The sequence below is a fragment of the Aphelocoma coerulescens genome (assembly GCF_041296385.1).
Source record: "Aphelocoma coerulescens isolate FSJ_1873_10779 chromosome Z unlocalized genomic scaffold, UR_Acoe_1.0 ChrZ, whole genome shotgun sequence".
In the NCBI taxonomy this organism is placed as follows: domain Eukaryota; kingdom Metazoa; phylum Chordata; class Aves; order Passeriformes; family Corvidae; genus Aphelocoma; species Aphelocoma coerulescens.
Genome location: NW_027184085.1, coordinates 71,799,244 through 71,820,301, shown reverse-complemented (window position 1 = coordinate 71,820,301; position 21,058 = coordinate 71,799,244). Strand labels below are relative to the sequence as shown.

The window sequence follows — 21,058 nt, the reverse complement described above, 5'->3', positions numbered from 1 at the left end:
GAGGCAGGAGCACTGCCACAGCCCCTCCACACTGCACCTTGCGGTGCTGTGCCGGCCTCCTTCCAGCCGTGGGGAGCAGCTGCCACAGCTACTGCCCAGGCTGTCCCCACAGGGCCTGAGTGTGGCACATGGCAGGGACAGGAGGAGCAGGAGAGCTCCTCACAGGAGGTGTGATCCTGAGGAGTCGGGGTGGGCTCGAGCCAGTCGGTCACACGTGGAGCTTCATCACTGGGACAGGGCGGCAGGGGCTGTCTGGGGATGCCTGGTGGGACAGAGACCTCTGAGGGTAAAGGAACCCCCTCCCCACGACCCAGCCCATGGTTTCCCATGTCACACACCGGTGGTGCCCACCCCCATGCCCACATGGAGAGGCCGTGGGCAGAGCCACAGCAGCAGCGCCGCCAGCGAGCCCTGTCCCGCTGCTCCTTGTCCTCTGCCAGCACCAGGGACGGTCCTGAGCCCAGCAGGGACACCGGTGCCCCGACACCATCCTGGGAGGCTGGGAGGCACTGCGGGCTGGCAGGAACCGCTCCGTGTCTGGTGTGAGGAGCCTGGAGTGCGGCCCTGGCTCGTGGAGGTGGCAGGAGGACGAGCTGAACTTCACAGAGCAGACAGAGAGAAGCCTTTCCGTGGGCACGAAGCCAAGAGCTGCCATTAGAGCTGTACCAATATCGATTCCTTGGGTGGGGGGAAAGGGCCGACGTGGCAGCAGCACCAAGGCTCCAGCGTTACCTGCTGTGCCCCTCAGTGGTGCTTCTGCCCCAGGGCCTCTGGAAAACCTTTGCTGTGCATCTCTGATAAACATCCTGGGCCAGCCCCAGGAGTGGAGGTCCCTGGTGCTCCTCTGCATCTTACCAACAGGTGCAGAGGGGCCAGGCCAGGCTAATGCTGCCTTTTCCAGGAGGAAGGCATGCTGTCCTCCCAGCTGGGGATGAGCCATCTCCATCATGCAGGAGCAGCCTGGAGAAACACCCTAGGACAGCACCTGAAGGGCCACCCCACAGAACGTTTTTATCAAGGAGAATCGGTCCACTGCAGTGAGTTCCTTGCTCCTAGAAACCCGACTGAGGTCTCGAGAAGAATTACCAGGGCAGTGTTCATTTCTGTGGGCTATTTCTTTCCTGCCGGCTGCACCAGCTGTATCTTGCCATAGTTCCACGACTTCATGGGAGCAGGGGAACTCATGGGGAGAGAAGCCTGAGTTTCAGCTGGAGTGTCTGGGCTCTGCCAGATTCCCAGGCAGCTCTGTCCAGCCATCCTCTCTCATCTGCATCCCACTCAGCGTGCAGCCCTGCCCCTGCCACCTGCAGGCTCCATTCCTTGGCCAGTGGTGCTTGTTTCCACCCAGATCCCACAGTTTTCCAGAAAGATTACCAACAGCAATGGCAAGAAGAAACCAGAACCAAAGCTGCCTGCTGGCTTTGCCCTTGGGGTGAGGAGGCAGCCAGACTGCACCAGTGCTTCGTACCTGAAACACACCTTGACTGACGTGGTCCTGAACAGGCTGGTGTGTGGAGCGAACTTGCAAGGTTGGTCTGTAGCCCAATGGAAATTCATGTTCTCTGTCACCTTCCCAATCTCTTCTCAGCTAGAAAAAGGCAAACCTGTTTCTCCCCAATGACGGGAAGTGACAGGAAGCTGCCACAGCCCTCACACACAGAAGATGCACCTACACTGCTCTGCTGGGAGCTCAGCCTGTTCACCTGGGTGTCCTCAGGCCTGCCAGGGACAGTGGTACACCCTCCTCTCCATGCTCCCCACCAGGACAGCAGGCTTGGTGTGCATCCCGCTGGTGCCAGTGAAGAGCTGTTTGCACACCTAGTGGGCTCGCACAATACTTATTCTTCAAAACCTGCTGTCCTATGGAACCGCACAATGCTCATTCTGTGGGATCGTGTCAATCATTAACCAAGAGGAACGGGAGAGTAACCAGCCCAGTGGTGCCAGCTCAGCTCCATACTGCAAAAGTAACGCCAGCTCCTCTGTGCTCGGCTGTAACTCTGGGGTCTGCAACCACCAAGAGACCCCCCAGGACAGAAGGATACACATGCAAAGGGAAGGGAACATAAGTTAATGACTTTGGGGAAATGACTATCCTATGTATGCTTATTCCAGGAAAATCAATGAATATGTATGTAAAATATAGAATCTAAACAGCAGCTTTTTCTCTGCTCAGCATGCACGGTATTTCAGAGGAGATGTCCCCTCATGCATCTGGCCAAATGAAGAATGGCAGGTTCTTAATGCTCCATGGCTGTCAAGGATTCGAGCAACTGATTTCGGTACCACCATGGCCAAAACAGCTGTGGGGTAATGCTCCAGCAGAGGCTGGAGCTCTGGGCTGCTGGGCTGCTTCCTCCTCACAGCACTGGCACAACATCTGCACACCTCTGCAATCCCTCTTCACAGTCCTTGACCCTTCTTCTCCCAATCCTTGTATGTCCTTTGTCTGCTCAGTCTCCTCCCAGAGGAACAAGTGGCCTATAACTATTTTTCCCCCTTGCTACCATGTGGGGATTTTTTAAGATCTGTGTCTAATTCAGTATTTGTGACACCTTTACCCTGGTGTTATCTGGGCACTATGTGCTCCAGCTGACACAGCTGCTGACAAGTTCTGGCCTTGCCCCTGGAAGCCTGCAGAGCTTCTCTCCAGCTGCCTGCGAGCCTGGCCTTTCCTCACACCGCTGTTCCATAGCCACGTGGGAGGCCCAGCTGTCCCTGTGGCAATGTCTGCACCTTTTGTCAGCTTCTCATGCTGTTACCTACCACACACAGGTCGTGCCATGTTCTGATCAGAGACCTCAAGGCAGTGCCCAGTCAGGGTCATAATCCTCCTGTAGCTCCAGAGGATGGAAGGTAATATTCCCCTGTAATTATGGGACTGACTGCAACTAAACACAGGGTATGAACGGTCCAAGCTTTGGAGTTTGGAGGTTTGAGGGAATTCTGGAAAGCTGCCACAAACATTTCAAGGACAGCTCTGGACAGTGTCAAACCCCAAAGCCAAGGCCTTCTCTCCCTTGCCAGTCACTCCATACCTGAAGTCTCCAGTCTATCCCATGGGAACATCTCCCACAGGAAATGTTTCTCTTCCCTCCTTCTCACAAAGGGATGAGGAGGATGGGGTGGCTCCAGTGGAACAGCTTGTGGCAAGAACTTCCCAGTCGGTGTCCCTGCAGAGCCCCACCTGAACTGCTCCTCAGCAGCACTTCTGTCCCCTCCTTGCTCCAGTCCCTTCTCAACACTGTGCTGTGTTTCACTTGGCTTTGCCCAGATTTGCTCACATTCCTCCATCTCCTCCAGAGCAATGCTTGGGAAAACAGCCCCTCTCCCGCTTTTCCAACAGAAAGCGAGACTGGGAGGAACAGCAGTCACAAAATGCAGGATGAGACTCCTTGCTCCTCTGCCAAAATGGACTTGGGACCTGCCAGTGTGCTCCTGCTAGCAAAGACTGGACAGAACCACCTGCCAGAGTAAATAATGAGGTTTCCTGGAGCTGGCACAGCCAGGAGTTTGTGTCAGTGGGGGATCTGGGCAGCTGTGTTGTGTATTCCCCTGGGACTCTGCTGGAAAGCTCTCGGGAGGGCAGTGTTCCATCTTCCGTGACCAGGACAGGTTACCCCTCATTGGCACCGGGCGCGGGGATTGAATGTCCTGTGACTGTGTTGGTTGTGGGGTGGTTTGGGAACGCTCCTCCTTGGCCACCTGGCTCGGGCTCGAAGCCAGGAAAGCTCAATTAGCCCTGTAATCACTGGCACAGTGGGAGCAGCTGCTCTGTAATTGCCTTTGCCTCAGGTCACCGGCAGCTTAGCCGAGAGAAATCCCTTTTTAAAACTATCTGGCTGGCCGTGGAGCCCTGCGGGCATCTTGTGGGGATGCTGGGGCAGCCACAAGGCTCTGCCTGCTCATCTGCCCCTCTCAGGCATCCCTAGAGCCGTGTCCACATCAGGCAGCATTCCTGGTGCTCCAAGTGCTGCCAGCATGCAGGACTGCAGGATGTGGGGTGTGTCGCAGGTCCCCTAGGAAAGGGTATCCTTTGGTGCTCGAGCTTTGTGCACTTCCCAGCCTCAAAAAAGGAGATTTAATCCCTGAAAGGGAGCGCCAACGAGCTCTCAGCGGTGTCCAGGCAGTGGAAAGACAGATTCCCGACGGATGGAACTGCCTTGTTAAGGGTTAGGGCTGGGCGGGTGTCAGTGGTCTCGGGCCTGGGGGAGGTTAACAAAGCCCGGCGAGAAGCATTTCCCTGGTAGTGGACACGGGCAGGGCAGAACTTATGGGCCCCAAGGACATTTGGCAGAACTGCCAGGAGAAGGGAGAAAGTGCTGCTGAAGAGAGCTCAGCAGCTGTGCTGGAATCAGCCGCGGGGGGAACGGGGATTCCGGCAGGGACAGGTCCTGGCACACGACCCAAGGAAGCCCCGGCCCAAAGCAGAGGAAGACTGAGCGTGGCACTAATTAGCGTGAGAGAGGGAGGGAATCACTGCCCAACAGAGCGTAGAACAGTAATTAATGAGAGAACGATGTGACTTGTAGCAAATGAACACAAGTGCCTCTGTTTATGCTAAAGTGTGTAAATAATGAGTCTGGAGCAGCTCTGTGATGAGCAGAGACTGCGGGAGCTGGGCCTGGCCAGGCCGGAGAAGGGAAGGCTGAGAGGGGATCCCATCGATCCATACAAACACCTCCAGGGCTGCCAGAGGATGGTGCCAGGCTCTGTTCTGTGCTGCCAGGGACAGCATGGGGAGCAGTGGCCATAAAATAAACCCCACCCAGTTCCAGCCCGGCAGGAGGAAGAGCTTGTGTCCATGGAGGGGCAGAGGCCTGGAACAGCTGCCCAGGGAGGGCCTGGAGTGTCCCTCTCTGGAGACATCCCCAGCCCAGCTGGACACGTTCCTGTGCCACTGCTGCAGGGAACCCTGGCTGGGGCTGGGCAGGGGCTTGGGCTGGGTGAGCTCCAGAGGTCCCTTCCAGCCCCAAATAAACTGGGATCTGTTGCTCAGACTCACACACACACAGCCAGGCCTTCCCTTGCCCACAAACAGGTTCTTTTCCCCAGAGTGCAGCACATGAGATATTTGGTTTATTTACTGTTCTTTAGTTACATTTTGCTGGGTGGCAAATTCACAAATGCACCAAAGCCCTTCATTATTTACACACTTTAGCAAACAGAGGCACTTGTGTTCATTTGCTACAAGTCACATCGTTCTCTCATTAATTACTGTTCTACGCTCTGTTGGGCAGTGATTCCCTCCCTCTCTCACGCTAATTAGTGCCACGCTCAGTCTTCCTCTGCTTTGGGCCGGGGCTTCCTTGGGTCGCGTGCCAGGACCTGTCCCTGCCGGAATCCCCGTTCCCCCCGCGGCTGATTCCAGCACAGCTGCTGAGCTCTCTTCAGCAGCACTTTCTCCCTTCTCCTGGCAGTTCTGCCAAATGTCCTTGGGGCCCATAAGTTCTGCCCTGCCCGTGTCCACTACCAGGGAAATGCTTCTCGCCGGGCTTTGTTAACCTCCCCCAGGCCCGAGACCACTGACGCCCGCCCAGCCCTAACCCCTAACAAGGCAGTTCCATCCGTCGGGAATCTGTCTTTCCACCGCCTGGACACCGCTGAGAGCTCGTTGGCGCTCCCTTTCAGGGATTAAATCTCCTTTTTTGAGGCTGGGAAGTGCACAAAGCTCGAGCACCAAAGGATACCCTTTCCTAGGGGACCTGTGACACACCCCAGCCGTGCAGCCCCGGCCGTGCCGGCGGAGGCTCGCGACACGCTGGGACGGGGCTGTGCCTGTGCCTGTGCCTGTCCCTGTCCCCATCCCTGTCCCTGTGCCAGTGCCTGTCCCCATCCCTGTCCCTTTCCCTATCCCCGTCCCTGTCCCTGTCCCTGTCTCTTTCCCTGTCCCTGTCCCGCTGTCTCTGTCCCTGTCCCGGTCTCTGTCCGTGTCCCTGTCCCGGTCTCTGTCCCTGTTCCGGTGGCTGTGGCTGTTCCTGTCCCTATCCCTGTCCCGGTCCCTATCCCTGTTCCTGTCCCTATCCCTGTTCCTATCCCTGTCCTTTTCCCGGTCCCTGTCCCGCTCCCCACACGCGGAGCGCGGCCGGGCGGAAGTGGCGCCGTCACGGCGCTCCGTGCGCATGCGCCCGCCCCGGTCACGTGAGGAGGCGGCGCGTCCGGTCAGGTGGTTCCGGGCGGGGCCGGGAGCGGAGCGGGCGCGGGCCGGGTCCGGGATGTTCCGCATCGAGGGGCTGGGGCCCAAGATGGACCCGGAGGAGCTGAGGCGGAAGATGCGCCGCGATGTGCTCGCCTCCGTCCGCAACTTCCTCATCTACGTGGCCCTGCTCCGGATCAGTGAGTGACCGTGTCCGGCCCCGGGGCGCGCCGGGCCCGCGTTCCCGCGTGTGCCGCGTTCCTCCCGTGCCGCAGCCGCCGGGGCGGGGGCGCAGCGGGGCGGTGTCCGCGCCGGGCTCGCGGTGTCTGCGCCGCTGCCCCCGTTCGAGCCCGCGTTGTTTTCTTTGCCAGCTCCGTTCATCCTGAAGAAGCTGGACAGTATATGACCCGTCTGGAGCCGGCGCACGGGCCCGTGGCACGAACTGCAGCTGCTCTCTCCCGGGCGCCGCGTGGCTCCAGAACGCCTCAGCTCAGCGTGTGCAGCGGGGAGCGACCGCCGGGCGGGCGGCACGGGCAGGGCCTGCGGTCCCCGCGGGGGAATCCTGGCCGTGCAGCGCTCCGGCGCGATGGAGCGGTGACCCGTGAGAGAACATCGCCTGTGCTGTGTAAACAGAGCCCATCTCCAGCCCGCACACGCCGTGGCGCTGGCAGCTGCGCTGTGGCTGCCCACCCCACCCCCGTCTGTGTGCGACACCCAGCCTCCTCTGCATCCAGGTCACAAGCAGCTTGATTTGAAATAAACGGGAGAGCAGTTGTGTCACCGGGCCCTGGTCATGCTTCATTTGTAAGAATCGTTGGGTGAGAGGGAGGTTGGCTGGGATCAGTTCCCTGGCTGCTGCCTCGAGCTCGCCACTCTTCGTTTGAACCGCCTCGAACAGAGAGGAGGCAGAGGAGAGGAGTGCCCGGTGCAGGTGGGAATGTGTTTTCGAGGTGCTCCAGGTGGCACAACACAGAGCACAAGGGCAGGACAGCTCGGTGTCCCCCAGCCAGCCCGTGCCAGCTCTGCCTGGCCCAGGAGCCAGCTGGATCTGTCCTTGGCTCACAGTGTGGTACCTCAGCCCCTGGGGCAGCGGGGCCATGGGAGTGCAGCTCAGGTTTGGGCACAGGGTGTTAATTTGGGAGGGTGACCAAGTCGCTTGGAGACTTCCTGCCTGGAGCCTCGGGTGCCTGCTGCATCCCGGGAAATAATCCACCCACATGTGGCTCTGGATTCCCCTGGGAGATGGAATCCAAGGCATTCCTGAGCTTGCGTGACCTGATGGCCGCCGGAAGAAAGATGCTTTTCCCCCTCTTGGCTCTCAGAAGGGGAGTTTTCCTTCTGCTGTGGCCCAGGGGACAGTGCTGGGGACAGTGCTGACAGCAGGGTCAGGCCCCGAGGGTGTGGCTGTGGTGGGTGTGGCTGTGGTGGGTGCGGTGTGAGCGTTTCACGCTGACCTTGGGGAAGGGACATAACACAAAGGTGTCCCCAGGTCCAGCACGGAGCCACTTGAGATGCACATGAGATCCCCAGGCACTGGCGCTGCTCGGAGCAGCTGTTCCTGTGCCTTGGCATCCTCACAAACGGTCCAACCGTGCCAGTTCCGTGCACCTGCCAACAGGGAAGCGCTGTATGGTTTTCCAGTACTAGCCAGGCATCTCTTCACAAATTCTTCCCACTTGTAACCCACATTTGTGCCCCCTTGCCTTACAGGCCGTGGGTTTTGCTAGCAGGGGTCCCAGGGGTCCCTTCCCAGGGCAGGCTCTGTCATTCCCAGACACTGTGCCACACGGTCCTGCTCACCCGCTCTGTGACTCGCCCGCTGCCGTGCCAGGATGATCCGTGGTGTCTGAGCTCCAAGGGGAGCAGTGTGGCCACGACAAAGCTTTAGGGAATGGGGCATACACAGGGGGAAGGGGACCCTCTCACTGGCATTGGTGTGCAGTGTCCCATGGGAGACACGGCTGGGCCGGGCAGCCTCTGCAGCTGGAGAGAGAGGGAAAGCTGCCAGGTAGGACCAGAACAGGGGATCACAGACACGGTTCCAGGTGGGCAAGAGGCCAGTGGCACCTGGGCTGTGTCAGGAGTAGTGTGGCCAGCAGGAGCAGGGCAGTGATTGTCCCTCTGTGCTGGGCACTGGTGAGGCTCCATCTCACGGGCTGTGCCCAGTTCTGGGCCCCTCAATCCAGGCAGGACCCTGAGGGGCTGCAGCGTGTCCAGGGAAGGGCAGGGAACAGAGCTGGGAAGGGGCTGGAGCCCCAGGAGCGGCTGAGGGAGCTGGGAAAGGGGCTCAGCCTGGAGCAAAGGAGGCTCAGGGGGGACCTTGTGGCTCTGCACAAGTCCCTGACAGTGTTGCCAGACGAAGAATTGATTGCACCTGGTGGGTTAATACAATGATCATTTAGCAAAATCACTAGACTATGGAAGTGCACAATCAAAAGTACAATAAACATTAACCAAGGAAAGTAAGAAACTACACTCCACTGATTCAAAGCCTCACAAATAACAAGCTAGGCCAGCTGTGCCAGCCTTTCTCCTAACTGGGTACAGTAGCACCAGTTCACCAGGTGGCCAGATACAACTGTGGGGTCACTGGCCCTCAGGGACCACCAGTGGCACCCCTGGGACAGAGTACATGTGCTGGTAAGAGGGAATGTGTGCTAATGACTTCAGGGAAATGGTTACCACATGTGTGTTTCTTCTGGGAAGAGCTGTGAGCATGCATGTGATGCACAGCCTATGAACAGGACCTTCTCTGTGCTCAGCACGCACGGTATTGCAGAGGAGACATCCCCTGACTCCTGCAGCTGAATGAAGAATGGCTGCTTCTTAATGCTGCACTGCTGCTAGGGAGGTTCATTTTTACTGATTGTTGGCAACAGGAGGGGGCAGCCGGGGGGGTCGGGCTCTGCTCCCAGGGAACAGGGACAGGAGGAGAGGGAACGGCCTCAGGCTGGGCCAGGGGAGGCTCAGGGTGGACAGCAGCAGGAATTTCCCCATGGAAAGGGTGCTCAGGCCTTGGCAGGGGCTGCCCAGGGAGGTTTGGAGTGCCCATCCCTGCAGGTGTCCCAGGAAGGGCTGGAGGTGGCACTCAGGGCTCTGGGCTGGGGACAAGGTGGGGATCAGGCACAGCTGGGACTCCACGGGCTGGGAGGGATTTTCTAGCCTGGATGTGATGCCTTAGGTTTGAACTTTCATACTTTTCAAATCCTGTACTTCCCAGTGTGTGACTCTGCAGTTCCTGTAGCCCGTTCACTTCTGCTCTCTGTGCCAGGCAGACATTACAAAGCTTCTCTGGGCCTGCTCTCCAGGGACACCCAGACCGTCCTAGGCCCAAAATGTGTAAACCAACATCTTAAGAGGGGGGTGAGCTTGGGGAAACTCCATAATTAACTGAAGCTTTAATTGGAGAATTCACCCTGCTGTGCAAATGAACCCAACCTATGGAAGTGTGCAGAACTCGTGCCCTGCCGTCCACCTCGGGGTCCATCTGGGCAGTGGCCTCTGGCTCCCAGGGGTACCTTTGAAGGCCTTTCAAATAAATCCCTGCCTTATTCCCTTACTCCTGTCCAGTCTCTGTTTCTAGGTGGCCTCTCAAGGCATCAGACCAGCCTGTGGCAAGCCCAGTGGGAAAGGGGTGGGGCTCCACTGGCCAGGGGGCCTCACACGGGAGGCGTGCCCATCAAGTGGTGTGCTGGGTCAGCATGCCCGGTGACACCCGGGACATGCCACAGCCAGGTCAGCTGAGTGAGGTGTGTGTGCCCTGCCCCATCCCAGGGCCCCAGCACGGCTGTGGTGCCACTGGGGAGACTGGGGTGGTGTGGAAAGGCACTGGGAGCTGGTGGAATATACTGGGATTGGGCTCTAGGCCGTGCTAAATTCATCCTGGAGTCCTGGATCACACTCAAAGTCCTGCAGAGGGCACTAGGCTGTACTGGGAGGCACTGGTCCATACTGGAATGCAGAGGTTTGGGCTCTGCTGGGAGCAATAGTGGAAGAAAATTACTGTAAGAATGGGAAAAAATGTATGAAAGAACAAGGGAAAAGGGCAAAAATGGGCAACAAGTGGTGAGAAAGTCAAAATGGGGAAACAGCAGAGTAAAATGGTGAAATGTGGCAGAAACCAGCAGTGTGGGCACACCCACCACCATCCCAGTGTGGGCCCAGTGCTCCCAGTACAACGCTGGCCTGAGCCACAGGTCTTCTGGCACGATCCCAGCATGGGCTGCCACAGTCTCAGTATGTGCCCAGTGCTTCCAACACACCAGCAACACTCCCAGCACAATGCTGGTCTGAGCCACAGCTCTTCAAGGAGGATCCCAGTATGGCCACAGTGCCCTCAGCATGACACCAGCACGACCTACAGTCAAATCAGGATCCTGACGTGATCCCCAGTGCTCCCAGTATGAACCCAGTGCTTCCAGTACAGAGCCAGCCTCGGGCTGCAGATGTCCCTGTATGGGCCCCAAGTACACTCCCAGTGTTCCCAGTATGCCCTCCAGTATGGGTCCTGTGCTCTGAGTGTAGCTCCAGTGCACTCCCCAGCACAGACCCCAGGGCTCCCAGTGCTCCCACTACAGGTCCCAAGGTTCCCACTGCACTTCCAGCACTCCCAGTACAGATTTCAGCGCTATCCCAGTGCCCTCCCAGTGCTCCCACTACAGCCCAATAAACACTTTTTGGTTCACCCCAACCCAGTGCTGCCTTGGGCTGAGTCCCCAAACCCTTGGAATTCCCCCCAAAAATGATGTCACCATCCTGCCATCGCCTTTATTGGTGGGTGGGCGCAGGGGGTCACAATATCAGGCCCCCCCCAGTGAATTCCATTCGCTGCCGAGAGAGAGGAGAGAGGAAGGGGGTGAGTGGGGGGACGCTGGTGTCTGACCCCAGGACCCCTGGCTCTGTGGGGTGTCCCCAGGACCCCCGGGCTCACCTGTGGGGGGGTGACGAAGGCCAGCCAGTCGGAAGGGCGGGTGGGCAGCAGCCCCATGGCCTGGCACTTGTAGAGGGCCAGTGCCAGCCCCAGCCCATTGCCCACCAGGAACACAAGACCCTGCAGTGCCCGCCGGCTTGAGCTCTCCAGGGCTTTCAGTGCTGGAGGGGACAGAGGTGATTGGGATGCCTGTCAGTGACCCCCAGGCTGCTGACCTGGCACAGGGGGCACCAGGGCTCATGGGGGGTGGGCAGCATCATGGAGGGAGTGCTGGGCAGAGGAGAATGATGCAGAGGGGACTGTTGGGCTGTGGGAGACATCTGGCAGCTGATGGGGCTACGGGAGACCGGGGGGGCTGTGGGGACACCCAAGGGGCTGGGGGCGGCTGTGGGGACAGCTGAGGGACTGTGGGGCTGTGTGGAGTCTTGGGGGCTGTGGGACACCCTGGGGGCTGTGGGACACTCAGGGGGCCATGGGACACCCCAGGGGCTGTGGGACAGCCGGGGGACTGTGGGACACCTGGGGGGCTGTGGGACACCCGGGGGCTGTGGGACACTCGGAGGACTGTGGGACAGCTGGGGGGGCTGTGGGACACCTGGGGGGCTGTGGGACACTCAGAGGACTGTGGGACACCCGGGGGCTATGGGACACCCGGGGGGCTGTGGGACACCCAGGGGCTGTGGGACACCCGGGGGGCTGTGGGACACTCAGAGGACTGTGGGACAGCCGGGGGGGCTGTGGGACACCTGGGGGGCTGTGGGACACTCAGAGGACTGTGGGACACCCGGGGGCTATGGGACACCCAGGGGCTGTGGGACACCTGGGGGGCTGTGGGACACTCGGGGGGCTGTGGGACACCCGGGGGGCTGTGGGACACCCAGGGGCTGTGGGACACTCGGGGGGCTGTGGGACACTCGGGGACTGTGGGACACTCGGGGGCTGTGGGACACTCGGGGGCTGTGGGACAGCCGGGGGGCTGTGGGACAGCCGGGGGGCTGTGGGACACTCGGGGGGCTGTGGGACACCCGGGGGGCTGTGGGACACCCAGGGGCTGTGGGACACTCGGGGGGCTGTGGGACACTCGGGGACTGTGGGACACTCGGGGGCTGTGGGACAGCCGGGGGGCTGTGGGACAGCCGGGGGGCTGTGGGACACTCGGGGGCTGTGGGACAGCCGGGGGCTGTGGGACACTCGGGGGGCTGTGGGACACCCGGGGGCTATGGGACACCCGGGGGGCTGTGGGACACTCGGGGGGCTGTGGGACACCCGGGGGCTATGGGACACCCGGGGGGCTGTGGGACAGCCGGGGGGCTGTGGGACACCCGGGGGGCTGTGGGACACTCAGAGGACTGTGGGACACCCGGGGGCTATGGGACACCCAGGGGCTGTGGGACACCTGGGGGGCTGTGGGACACTCAGAGGACTGTGGGACACTCAGAGGACTGTGGGACAGCTGGGGGGGCTGTGGGACAGCCGGGGGGCTGTGGGACACTCGGGGGGCTGTGGGACACTCAGAGGACTGTGGGACACCCGGGGGGCTGTGGGACACTCGGGGGCTGTGGGACACCCGGGGGGCTGTGGGACACTCGGGGGCTGTGGGACACTCGGGGGGCTGTGGGACACTCGGGGGCTGTGGGACACTCGGGGGCTGTGGGACACCTGGGGGGCTGTGGGACACTCGGGGGCTGTGGGACACCCGGGGGCTGTGGGACACTCGGGGGGCTGTGGGACACCCGGGGGGCTCCGTGGCCCGGGGCCGTCCCCGCGCGGGGGCTGCACTCACTGGCAGACAGGGACATGAGGGCCTGCAGCGGGCGCCAGCCCATCATGCAGACCATCATGGCCGGGAAGATGGAGATGGTGTTGCCGGCCATGTACATGATGAACAGGTTCATCGGGATCTGCTTCAGCGGCGCCAGAGCCACGTCCCAGCAGCGCTGCAATGACAGGGGCCAGGACGGGCATGGGCCAGGACTCGGCACTGGGGGAGACCCAGCGCGGGGACCCCCTCAGGCGTGCCCGGGGCCGGGGAACCCGCAACGCCGGGGCCGGGGAGGGACCCGGGGCAAGGACCGTCCCCCCGGGGAGCCGGGACCGACAGCGACCGCCGCCCACGGGGGCCTGAGGCACGGACCGTCCCCCCACAGCTGTCCGCAGTGTCGGGCACATCGGGGACCGGGACCCCCGCCACGGGGACCCGGGACCGGAGGGACCCGGGCCGGGGGCCCTGCCCAGGGCGGGACCGAGTGTGGGGAACCCGGGCCAGGGACCACCCCCGTGGGCAGTGACCGCCCCTGCAGAGGTGTCCGGGCCGTGACGGGGCCAGGACAGAGCCCACCCCGCGCGGAGCGCCGAGCGTCCCCCGCTCCCCCCCACCTTCTCCATGAGGATCTTGTCGCTCTCGTGGACGCCGCCCTCCCCCAGCTGCCGGTCGGCGAACCCGAGTGGGCCGCGGCCCTCGGCGGCTCCGCGGGGCCTGGGGACAGCGGGGCGGGTGAGCGGGAGCTCCCGGTGTCCCGGCCCCCCCCCGAGCCCCCGGGCCTCACCGTCCCCCCGGCGCCGCCCCCAGGTCCAGCGACCACTTGAACCGGCGGCTCCGGAGCGCCGCCGCCGCCGCCATGGCCGCGCCGCGTCACGTGGGCAGACACGTGCGCGGTCACGTGGGGGGCACGCGCGGATCCCCCTCACCCCCACACGCCGTTTTCCCCTTCTTTCGTGTTTCCCCTCCCCAGGCTTCTACCGCGGCTTCTTTTGAGCTACCAAAGATTTTTCTGTAGTGGGGGGCGGCACGGCTTCGCGTGGGTGGTTGTTTTGATTAGGTTTTTTAAACTGTTTTCTCTCGGGAGGGGTTAGCACCCCGGTTACACCGCCATTCCGCATCTTCCCCCCCACCACCCCGTTCCACCCCCTTATTGTCCCCCAGAGGCCCCGTTACTGCCCCCAGAGCCCCATGGAGCCCCGCTGTTCCGGCCCACATTCCCGCTGCGGGCCGCTGTAGCCTGCCTGCCATCGCACTCGCTATTGCCCCACACACACCCCCAGTGCCCCGCTACTGCCCCGCACCCTCCCCGGCAACCACCGCGCATGCGCCCCGCGCCCCGCCCAAACACGTGACCCTCACCAATACCGCCTTCCTATTGGTCGCGGCGCTACAAGCCCCGCCCAGGAGGGCACGGCTGCGTCGGCCTGCCGCGCCACCATGCCCGGGAGGTCAAAGCGCGCCAACAAGCGCCATTGTACCGGCTGCGCCGCCATGTTGGGTGTACCGGCAAACGCGCGGCGGGAGCGCGGCACCCCGGGAGCCACCATGTTGGGTGCACCAGCACGTGCCTGGTACCCCGGGAGCCGCCATGTTGGGTGTACCAGCACGTGCCTGGTACCCCGGGAGCCGCCATGTTGGGTGTACCAGCACGTGCCTGGTACCCCGGGAGCCGCCATGTTGGGTGTACCAGCACGTGCCTGGTACCCCGGGAGCCGCCATGTTGGGTGTACCAGCACGTGCCTGGTACCCCGGGAGCCGCCATGTTGGGTGTACCAGCACGTGCCTGGTACCCCGGGAGCCGCCATGTTGGGTGTCCCGCCAGGACACGAGTCCCAAGGTGCATCCGTGTGCCCCCCACTCCGGGGGTCTTGGGAGCCAGGGGGTACCAGGACACAGATGCCCATCACTGTCCTGTTGTGTGCCCCACTCAGCAGCCCCTGTCAGCACTGGATGGACTCGAGAGGCAGAGTGGAGGGAAAAAGGGTCCTTTACTGAGTGGTGGGGGTCCAGGCCAGTCCAGCTGCCTGCAGGGTATCCCCAGGTCAGGACTTGGAGTAGCGGCGGCGCACAGAGTCACGGTAGAACTGGAAGATGGTGTCGGCGGCACGCTGGGCTGCAGCCAGGCATTGCTGCATCTGCGCAGGACCGGGGTAAAGCCGTGGGTGTGAGGGTATTTCACACCCCAAACCCTCCCCCCCCCCCCCCCCCCCAGGGCGTCCCTCACCTCCTCCACGGAGCAGCTGCCCTTGGTGTTGGCCATCAGCACCTTCCTCTCGCTGCTGGCGATGGCAAAGGTGAGGATGGCGCGGGCCTCCTGTGGGGACAGGGGTCAGGAGGGCTCGGGGGGCACGCACAGAGCTGGGCATCCCCCCAGGGCTCACCTGCTCCTGTCGGGCTGTGGGGTCGAGCAGGATGGTGCCGTCGAGCTGCAGGGCGCAGGTGACACCACAGAAGAGGGTGACGAGGGGCAGCCCTGCGTCCAGCAGCGCCATGCAGGCGGCGTTCAGGCAGCAGGACAGCAGCTGGGGGTGTGTCAAGGGACCCCACAGCACCAACAGCTCCGAGGCCCCCTTCCCACAGACCACCCCTCTGAGCTGCCCCGCAGACAAAAGGATACAGAGCCGGCGTCGCTGAGCACCTGCAGCACCAGGGTGATGGCGGTGCGGGGGTGCAGCACCCCCAGAACCACGGCCTCGCACGTCTGGCGCAGCAGCTGCTCCCGGCTGCGCTCCATCACGCCTGCACAACAAGGAGGGTGTCACAGTCCCCCCAGGAATCCCCTGTGGTGCTCGAGCTTTGTGCACTTCCCAGCCTCAAAAAAGGAGATTTAATCCCTGAAAGGGAGCAGCCAACGAGCTCTCAGCGGTGTCCAGGAGGTGGAAAGACAGATTCCCGACGGATGGAACTGCCTTGTTAAGGGTTAGGGCTGGGCGGGCGTCAGTGGTCTCGGGCCTGGGGGAGGTTAACAAAGCCCGGCGAGAAGCATTTCCCTGGTAGTGGACACGGGCAGGGCAGAACTTATGGGCCCCAAGGACATTTGGCAGAACTGCCAGGAGAAGGGAGAAAGTGCTGCTGAAGAGAGCTCAGCAGCTGTGCTGGAATCAGCCGCGGGGGGAACGGGGATTCCGGCAGGGACAGGTCCTGGCACGCGACCCAAGGAAGCCCCGGCCCAAAGCAGAGGAAGACTGAGCGTGGCACTAATTAGCGTGAGAGAGGGAGGGAATCACTGCCCAACAGAGCGTAGAACAGTAATTAATGAGAGAACGATGTGACTTGTAGCAAATGAACACAAGTGCCTCTGTTTGCTAAAGTGTGTAAATAATGAAGGGGCTTTGGTTGTGCTGCATTTGTGAATTTGCCACCCAGCAAAATGTAACTAAAGAACAGTAAATAAACCAAATATCTCGTCTGCTGCACTCTGGGGAAAAGAACCTGTTTTGGGACAGGGACAGGACAGCGGGTTCCCACCTGGCAGCCCCACCTTGGGGCGCAGCAGCACCTCCAGCGCCGCCCGGTCCGGCAGCTCCTTGCTGACCTTGGCCTCCGCGGGGCCGTAGAGCCCGGCCAGCACCGAGGTGTCACCTGGGGACACAGAGAGGAGAGGTCACGGTGGGGAGGAGGAACGGGAGCCCCCGGCATCCTGCAGGAAGGGCTGCGAACGGGAGCCCCGGCAAGGGCAGCCCGGGAAGCAGAGAAGGGGAGGCCTGGGACGGGCAGCCCCACAGACCCAGCCCAAAGGGCTGAGAAGGAATGAGGAGCCCCGGGAAGGGGAGCCGGGGTGGCCTGGAAAGAAGAATCCCGGAAAGGGAAGGCTGGGGAGAGGAGCCCCAGTAAGGAAAAAGGGGGAGCCCCGGGGAACGGAGCCTCACAGATCCCACGGGAAGGGACGGGAACGGACGGGATAGGAGCGGAGCCCCACACACCCTGCAGGAAGGGGTCGGATGGGAAGGGGACCCCGGGGAGCGGAGCCTCACACACCCTGCAGGAAGGCGGCCGAGCCGTCGGGCCGCGAGAGCAGCCCCAGCTCGCAGGAGAAGGGCCGCAAGCGGCACTGCCCGCCCGCCGCCGCCACGTCCAGCGCCACCGCCGCCATCGCCGCCATCGCCGCCGCTCCTCCGCCGCTTCCGCCTCCGGGGCGCAACGCAGCCAATCAGCGCCGGCCGTCGCGACCGCGCGCGCCCCTCGCGACACCGGAGGGAGCGGGGACACAGCGGGGACACAGCGGGGACACAGCCCGGGCAGAGCGGGGACACAGCCCGGGTACAGCGGGGACACAGCGGGGACACAGCCCGGGCACAGCGGGGGAACACCCCGGGCACAGCGGGGGCACAGCCCGGACACAGCCCGGGCACAGCCCGGGCACAGCCCGGGTACAGCGGGGTCACAGCCCGGACACAGCCCGGGTACAGCGGGGGCACAGCCCGGGCACAGCGGGGTCACAGCCCGGACACAGCCCGGACACAGCCCGGGTACAGCGGGGGCACAGCCCGGGCACAGCGGGGTCACAGCCCGGACACAGCCCGGACACAGCCCGGGTACAGCGGGGGCACAGCCCGGGCACAGCGGGGTCACAGCCCGGACACAGCCCGGACACAGCCCGGGTACAGCGGAGACACAGCGGGTACACAGCCCGGGCACAGCGGGGGAACACCCCGGGTACAGCGGGGGCACAGCCCGGGCACAGCCCGGGCACAGCGGGGGCACAGCGGGGTCGGGGCAGTGCGGGGCCGCCCGCCCGCCGCCGGCCTGGGGCGGGGGACGCGGAGCCGAGCGGCCGCTCCGCCGTCGTGAGGAAGCCCTGAGGAAGCCCTGAGGAAGCCCTGAGGAGTCCCGGCTCGCAGAGGGCTGGGCAGGCGTTGGGCCGGTCGGAGCTGACAGCCGTCCGTGCGCGGGCACTGCGGCAGGCACCTGCGGGGCTGACGGAGCGGGCAGAGCTTCCTGCTGCTGCATTCTCCGTCGCCCTGAAAAATCTCTCAGGGATCTGTTCTGTGATCCCACAGATGGACCACGGCCAAAGCCAGAGTCCTGCCGGCTCCCCCGGGGCTGTGGGACGCGGGTCAGGGAGACTCCGAGGGGCTGCAGGGCGGGGCTGGCCGGGCACGGGCCCTGGGTGCGCCCACGGACACGGAAATTGGCCCATGGCACTGTTACCCTTCTCTTTCACCTGTCTGCACACGGGACCCGAACCTGGGCAGCACATGCCATGAATGAGAGGCTTCCCGGGACATGGATCTACCCCACGGGTGCTGTCTCCGGGGGCCTGGCATGGGGCTGAAGGACAGTGCCAAACCTCCCAGCACCTCCTTCTTCTCCTGCAGCTGCTCCTCTGTAACCCCTTGAGCCATCAGGGAAAAAACCCCACCAAGCCCCAGGGCCCTCCCAACCTCAGCTTTCTCCCTTTGCCAGCCTGTGCCTGCCCTTTTCCCTGTCTCAGTCCACATCCCACCATGTGAGAGCTGCCCAGGGCACCCTGAAACCCCACGCCTCAGCACAGACTGCCTCTGTGGGAGTGAGCTGGGGACATCTTTGGCCCTTTTGAGTTTTCCTGCCCTTCCAGGGGCTCCTGTACAATTCCCAGGTCCCTGCTTGGAAAAGACTGATGATTTCTGAGCTGGGGACATCTTTGGCCCTTTTGAGTTTTCCTGCCCTTCCAGGGGCTCCTGTACAATTCCCAGGTCGGTCCCTGCTTGGAGAAGACTGATGATTTCCCATCACAGAAATTGAGAGATGTCAACAATGGGTTGACTGAAGGGATCAGAAAGAGGATGGGAAGCGCAGCTGGCAAAACATGATACAAGAATCTCCACACGAGCACTTTGGAGTCACTTCCACGCAGCTTCACGCAGGATCTGCCGGGGCTGCAGGGGCTTGGCCAACGGTGGGCACGACGGAAAGTCCTCCAGGAGAAGGAGGCGGGAGACTGTGTCAAGGAAATAGCCTTTTATCTCCTCTAAGGTTTCCTCCTCCTGAACCTCAAAGGGCGCCGGTATCTGTAGGCCCTCCTCCTCTGAGAGCGCCGGGTCGGCCGGGGCCGGCGGCTCCTGCGCGGGCGGGGCTCCGAGGGCCCTGGAGCCGGCGCGGCCTCCTGCGGCACGGCCCGGGGCTGGGGCTGGGGCTGGTCCGCAGGAGCGGGCGCGGCCGGGGGGCGGCCCGGACCCCGGGGGCGGGCGGGTTCTGGGGCGCTGGGCGGGTCCCCCACGCCGGGCCCCGCGGGGCCGGGAGCCAGGCCGGGAGCCAGGCCGGGGGTCCCGCCCGGCGGGGCCGAGAGGCCGGCGCTGGCCACGGGGCTCTCCTCCTGCTCCTGCCGGGCAGCCTGGGAGCGCCGCGGCGTCCAGGCGTTCCTGCACCGGTGCATGGTGACGTGGATGAGGCCGTGGACCAGCGGTGCTGTGTATTCCCCGAGGTGTCTCTGCAGCATGTAGGTCAGGGCTTCCCTGTCCGGGCCGCAGATGCACAGGGTGGACAGGGCGATGCTCTCCACCTGCCTGGCCTCCCACCACTGCGGGCCGTAGATGGCGTTCAGGCTCTGCCGCAGCCAGGGCCGCACGGGCTCCAGGAGCTGCTCCTGTCCGTGCAGCAGCCCTTCCCACACGTCGGCCGGGAAGCCTCCCGCGGCCTCCGGGCCCGCGCACGCCGCCTCAGCCGGGGCCGAGGGCCCGGGGCGGGTGTAGACCAGGCGGAACAGAGCTCTCCGTGCCCAGCCGGCGGGCCCCGGCCGCACTCCGGGCGGGCTGAGGATGCACTGCAGGAACTCGTTCTGTCCCAGCACGGAGAAGCGGGCGCTGAGCAGGGGGCTGGCGCAGAGCGGGCACACGAGGCCGGTGGCCGTGTGGCGCAGGAGGCAGCCCAGGCAGAAGCGGTGGCCGCAGGGCACCGCGTCGGTGTCGCTCTGCACGCTGTGGCACACGGGGCAGTTCCACTCCGTCTGCGTGGCCTTGCCCGCGGTCTGCGGCGCTGCAGGGAGAGGCAAGGACAGGATGCTTCCCATTGCTGGCGCTGGAGGTGGTGCTGAGCCGACAGCTACACTTGGGGACGTTGAAGGTCTTTTCCAGCCTTGATGATTCCGTAGCGCCTCCAAAACCTGGCACGTGCTGCAGGATGGAGAGAGGCCTTGGCCACTGGCTGTCCTGGGGCATGGAGGGCAGGAAGAAATGCCCAGGCCCCTTCGAGGACACCATCCCTGCTCTCCAAGCCCCACTGCCCACCCCACAGATACCCTGTGAGGAACAGTTCCCCACAGAGCTCACCTCCAGTGCTGCAAGTGCCGCGGTGCCGGCTGCCCAGACCAGGCAGGGCTAGGGACATGCAGTGACGGCTCCAGGACCAGCAGGGAATTCCCAGTGGCAGCCCCCAGCCCACGACACAGCTTGATGGTCCAGGCCTCGCAGCCTTGGCAGCAGTCCAGGCTGGAGCCATGCTGGCCCTGCCAGTGCCGAAATACAATCAGCGAGGGATGTGACATCACAACACATCCCCCAGTAATGTCACAGTCAGTCACTTGGTTTGTCACCCTCCACCAGCAGGTGACATCGCAGCAGGACATTGGCCCCCACAGGCATCGGGGAGAAGGAAAATACAGCTTCTTGTGTTTAACTTCTGCATTTCCATGCTGCTCTCAGCCACCTGCATCCATGTCTGTGGGTCTTGTCCCTAAGCATGGCCGAGGTCCCCTGTGAGGGAGAGCCTGGTGGGGACCGCCAGCCCCAAGCCCACCCCCAGTAGCAGCTACACACGGAGACAGGGCTGGGTGGTTCCAGCGTGGGCCATGGGGCTCCCCAAAGGCACCCAGAGCTGACCACACCGAGAAAGCACATGCACCCTTCCTTCTGGGGATACTCCTAAATCACAAAATCCCAGAATTAACTAGGTTGGAAAAGACCTTTGAGATCATCAAGTCCAACCTATGACCTAACACCACCTCAGCCACTGAACCACGGCACTGAGTGCCATGTCCAGTATTTTTGTAACGACATCCAGGGACGGTGACTCCATCACCTCCCTGGGCAGACGATTCCAGTGCGCAATCACTCTTTCAGGGAAGAATTTTGTCCTGATGTCTAACCTAAACTTCCCCTGGCACAGCTTAAGGCTGTGTCCTCTTGTTCTGTCAGTTGTTGCATGGGAGAAGAGACCAACCCCCACCTGACTACAACCACCTTTCAGGGAGTTGTAGAGAGTGATAAGGTCACCTGTGAGTCTTCTTCAGGCTAAACAACCCCAGCTGCCTCAG

General features: G+C 62.7%; 2 protein-coding genes across 2 annotated transcripts; both read right to left on the bottom strand.

The window, feature by feature from the left end:
- Positions 1-10,883: 10,883 nt before the first annotated feature.
- EMC4 (ER membrane protein complex subunit 4) lies at positions 10,884-13,713 on the bottom strand. The gene is made up of 5 exons (XM_069001167.1): positions 13,613-13,713; positions 13,443-13,542; positions 12,850-13,003; positions 11,067-11,227; positions 10,884-10,963 (listed from the first exon to the last, which is right to left on the bottom strand). Exons 1-5 carry the CDS (start codon positions 13,684-13,686, stop codon positions 10,928-10,930), a joined length of 525 nt encoding a protein of 174 aa, XP_068857268.1. The 5' UTR covers positions 13,687-13,713; the 3' UTR covers positions 10,884-10,927.
- Positions 13,714-14,797: 1,084 nt separating this feature from the next.
- EXOSC5 (exosome component 5) lies at positions 14,798-16,942 on the bottom strand. Its single transcript, XM_069001454.1, has 6 exons — positions 16,807-16,942; positions 16,297-16,410; positions 15,446-15,567; positions 15,210-15,350; positions 15,053-15,142; positions 14,798-14,963 (listed from the first exon to the last, which is right to left on the bottom strand). Exons 1-6 carry the CDS (start codon positions 16,928-16,930, stop codon positions 14,871-14,873), a joined length of 684 nt encoding a protein of 227 aa, XP_068857555.1. The 5' UTR covers positions 16,931-16,942; the 3' UTR covers positions 14,798-14,870.
- Positions 16,943-21,058: the final 4,116 nt, after the last annotated feature.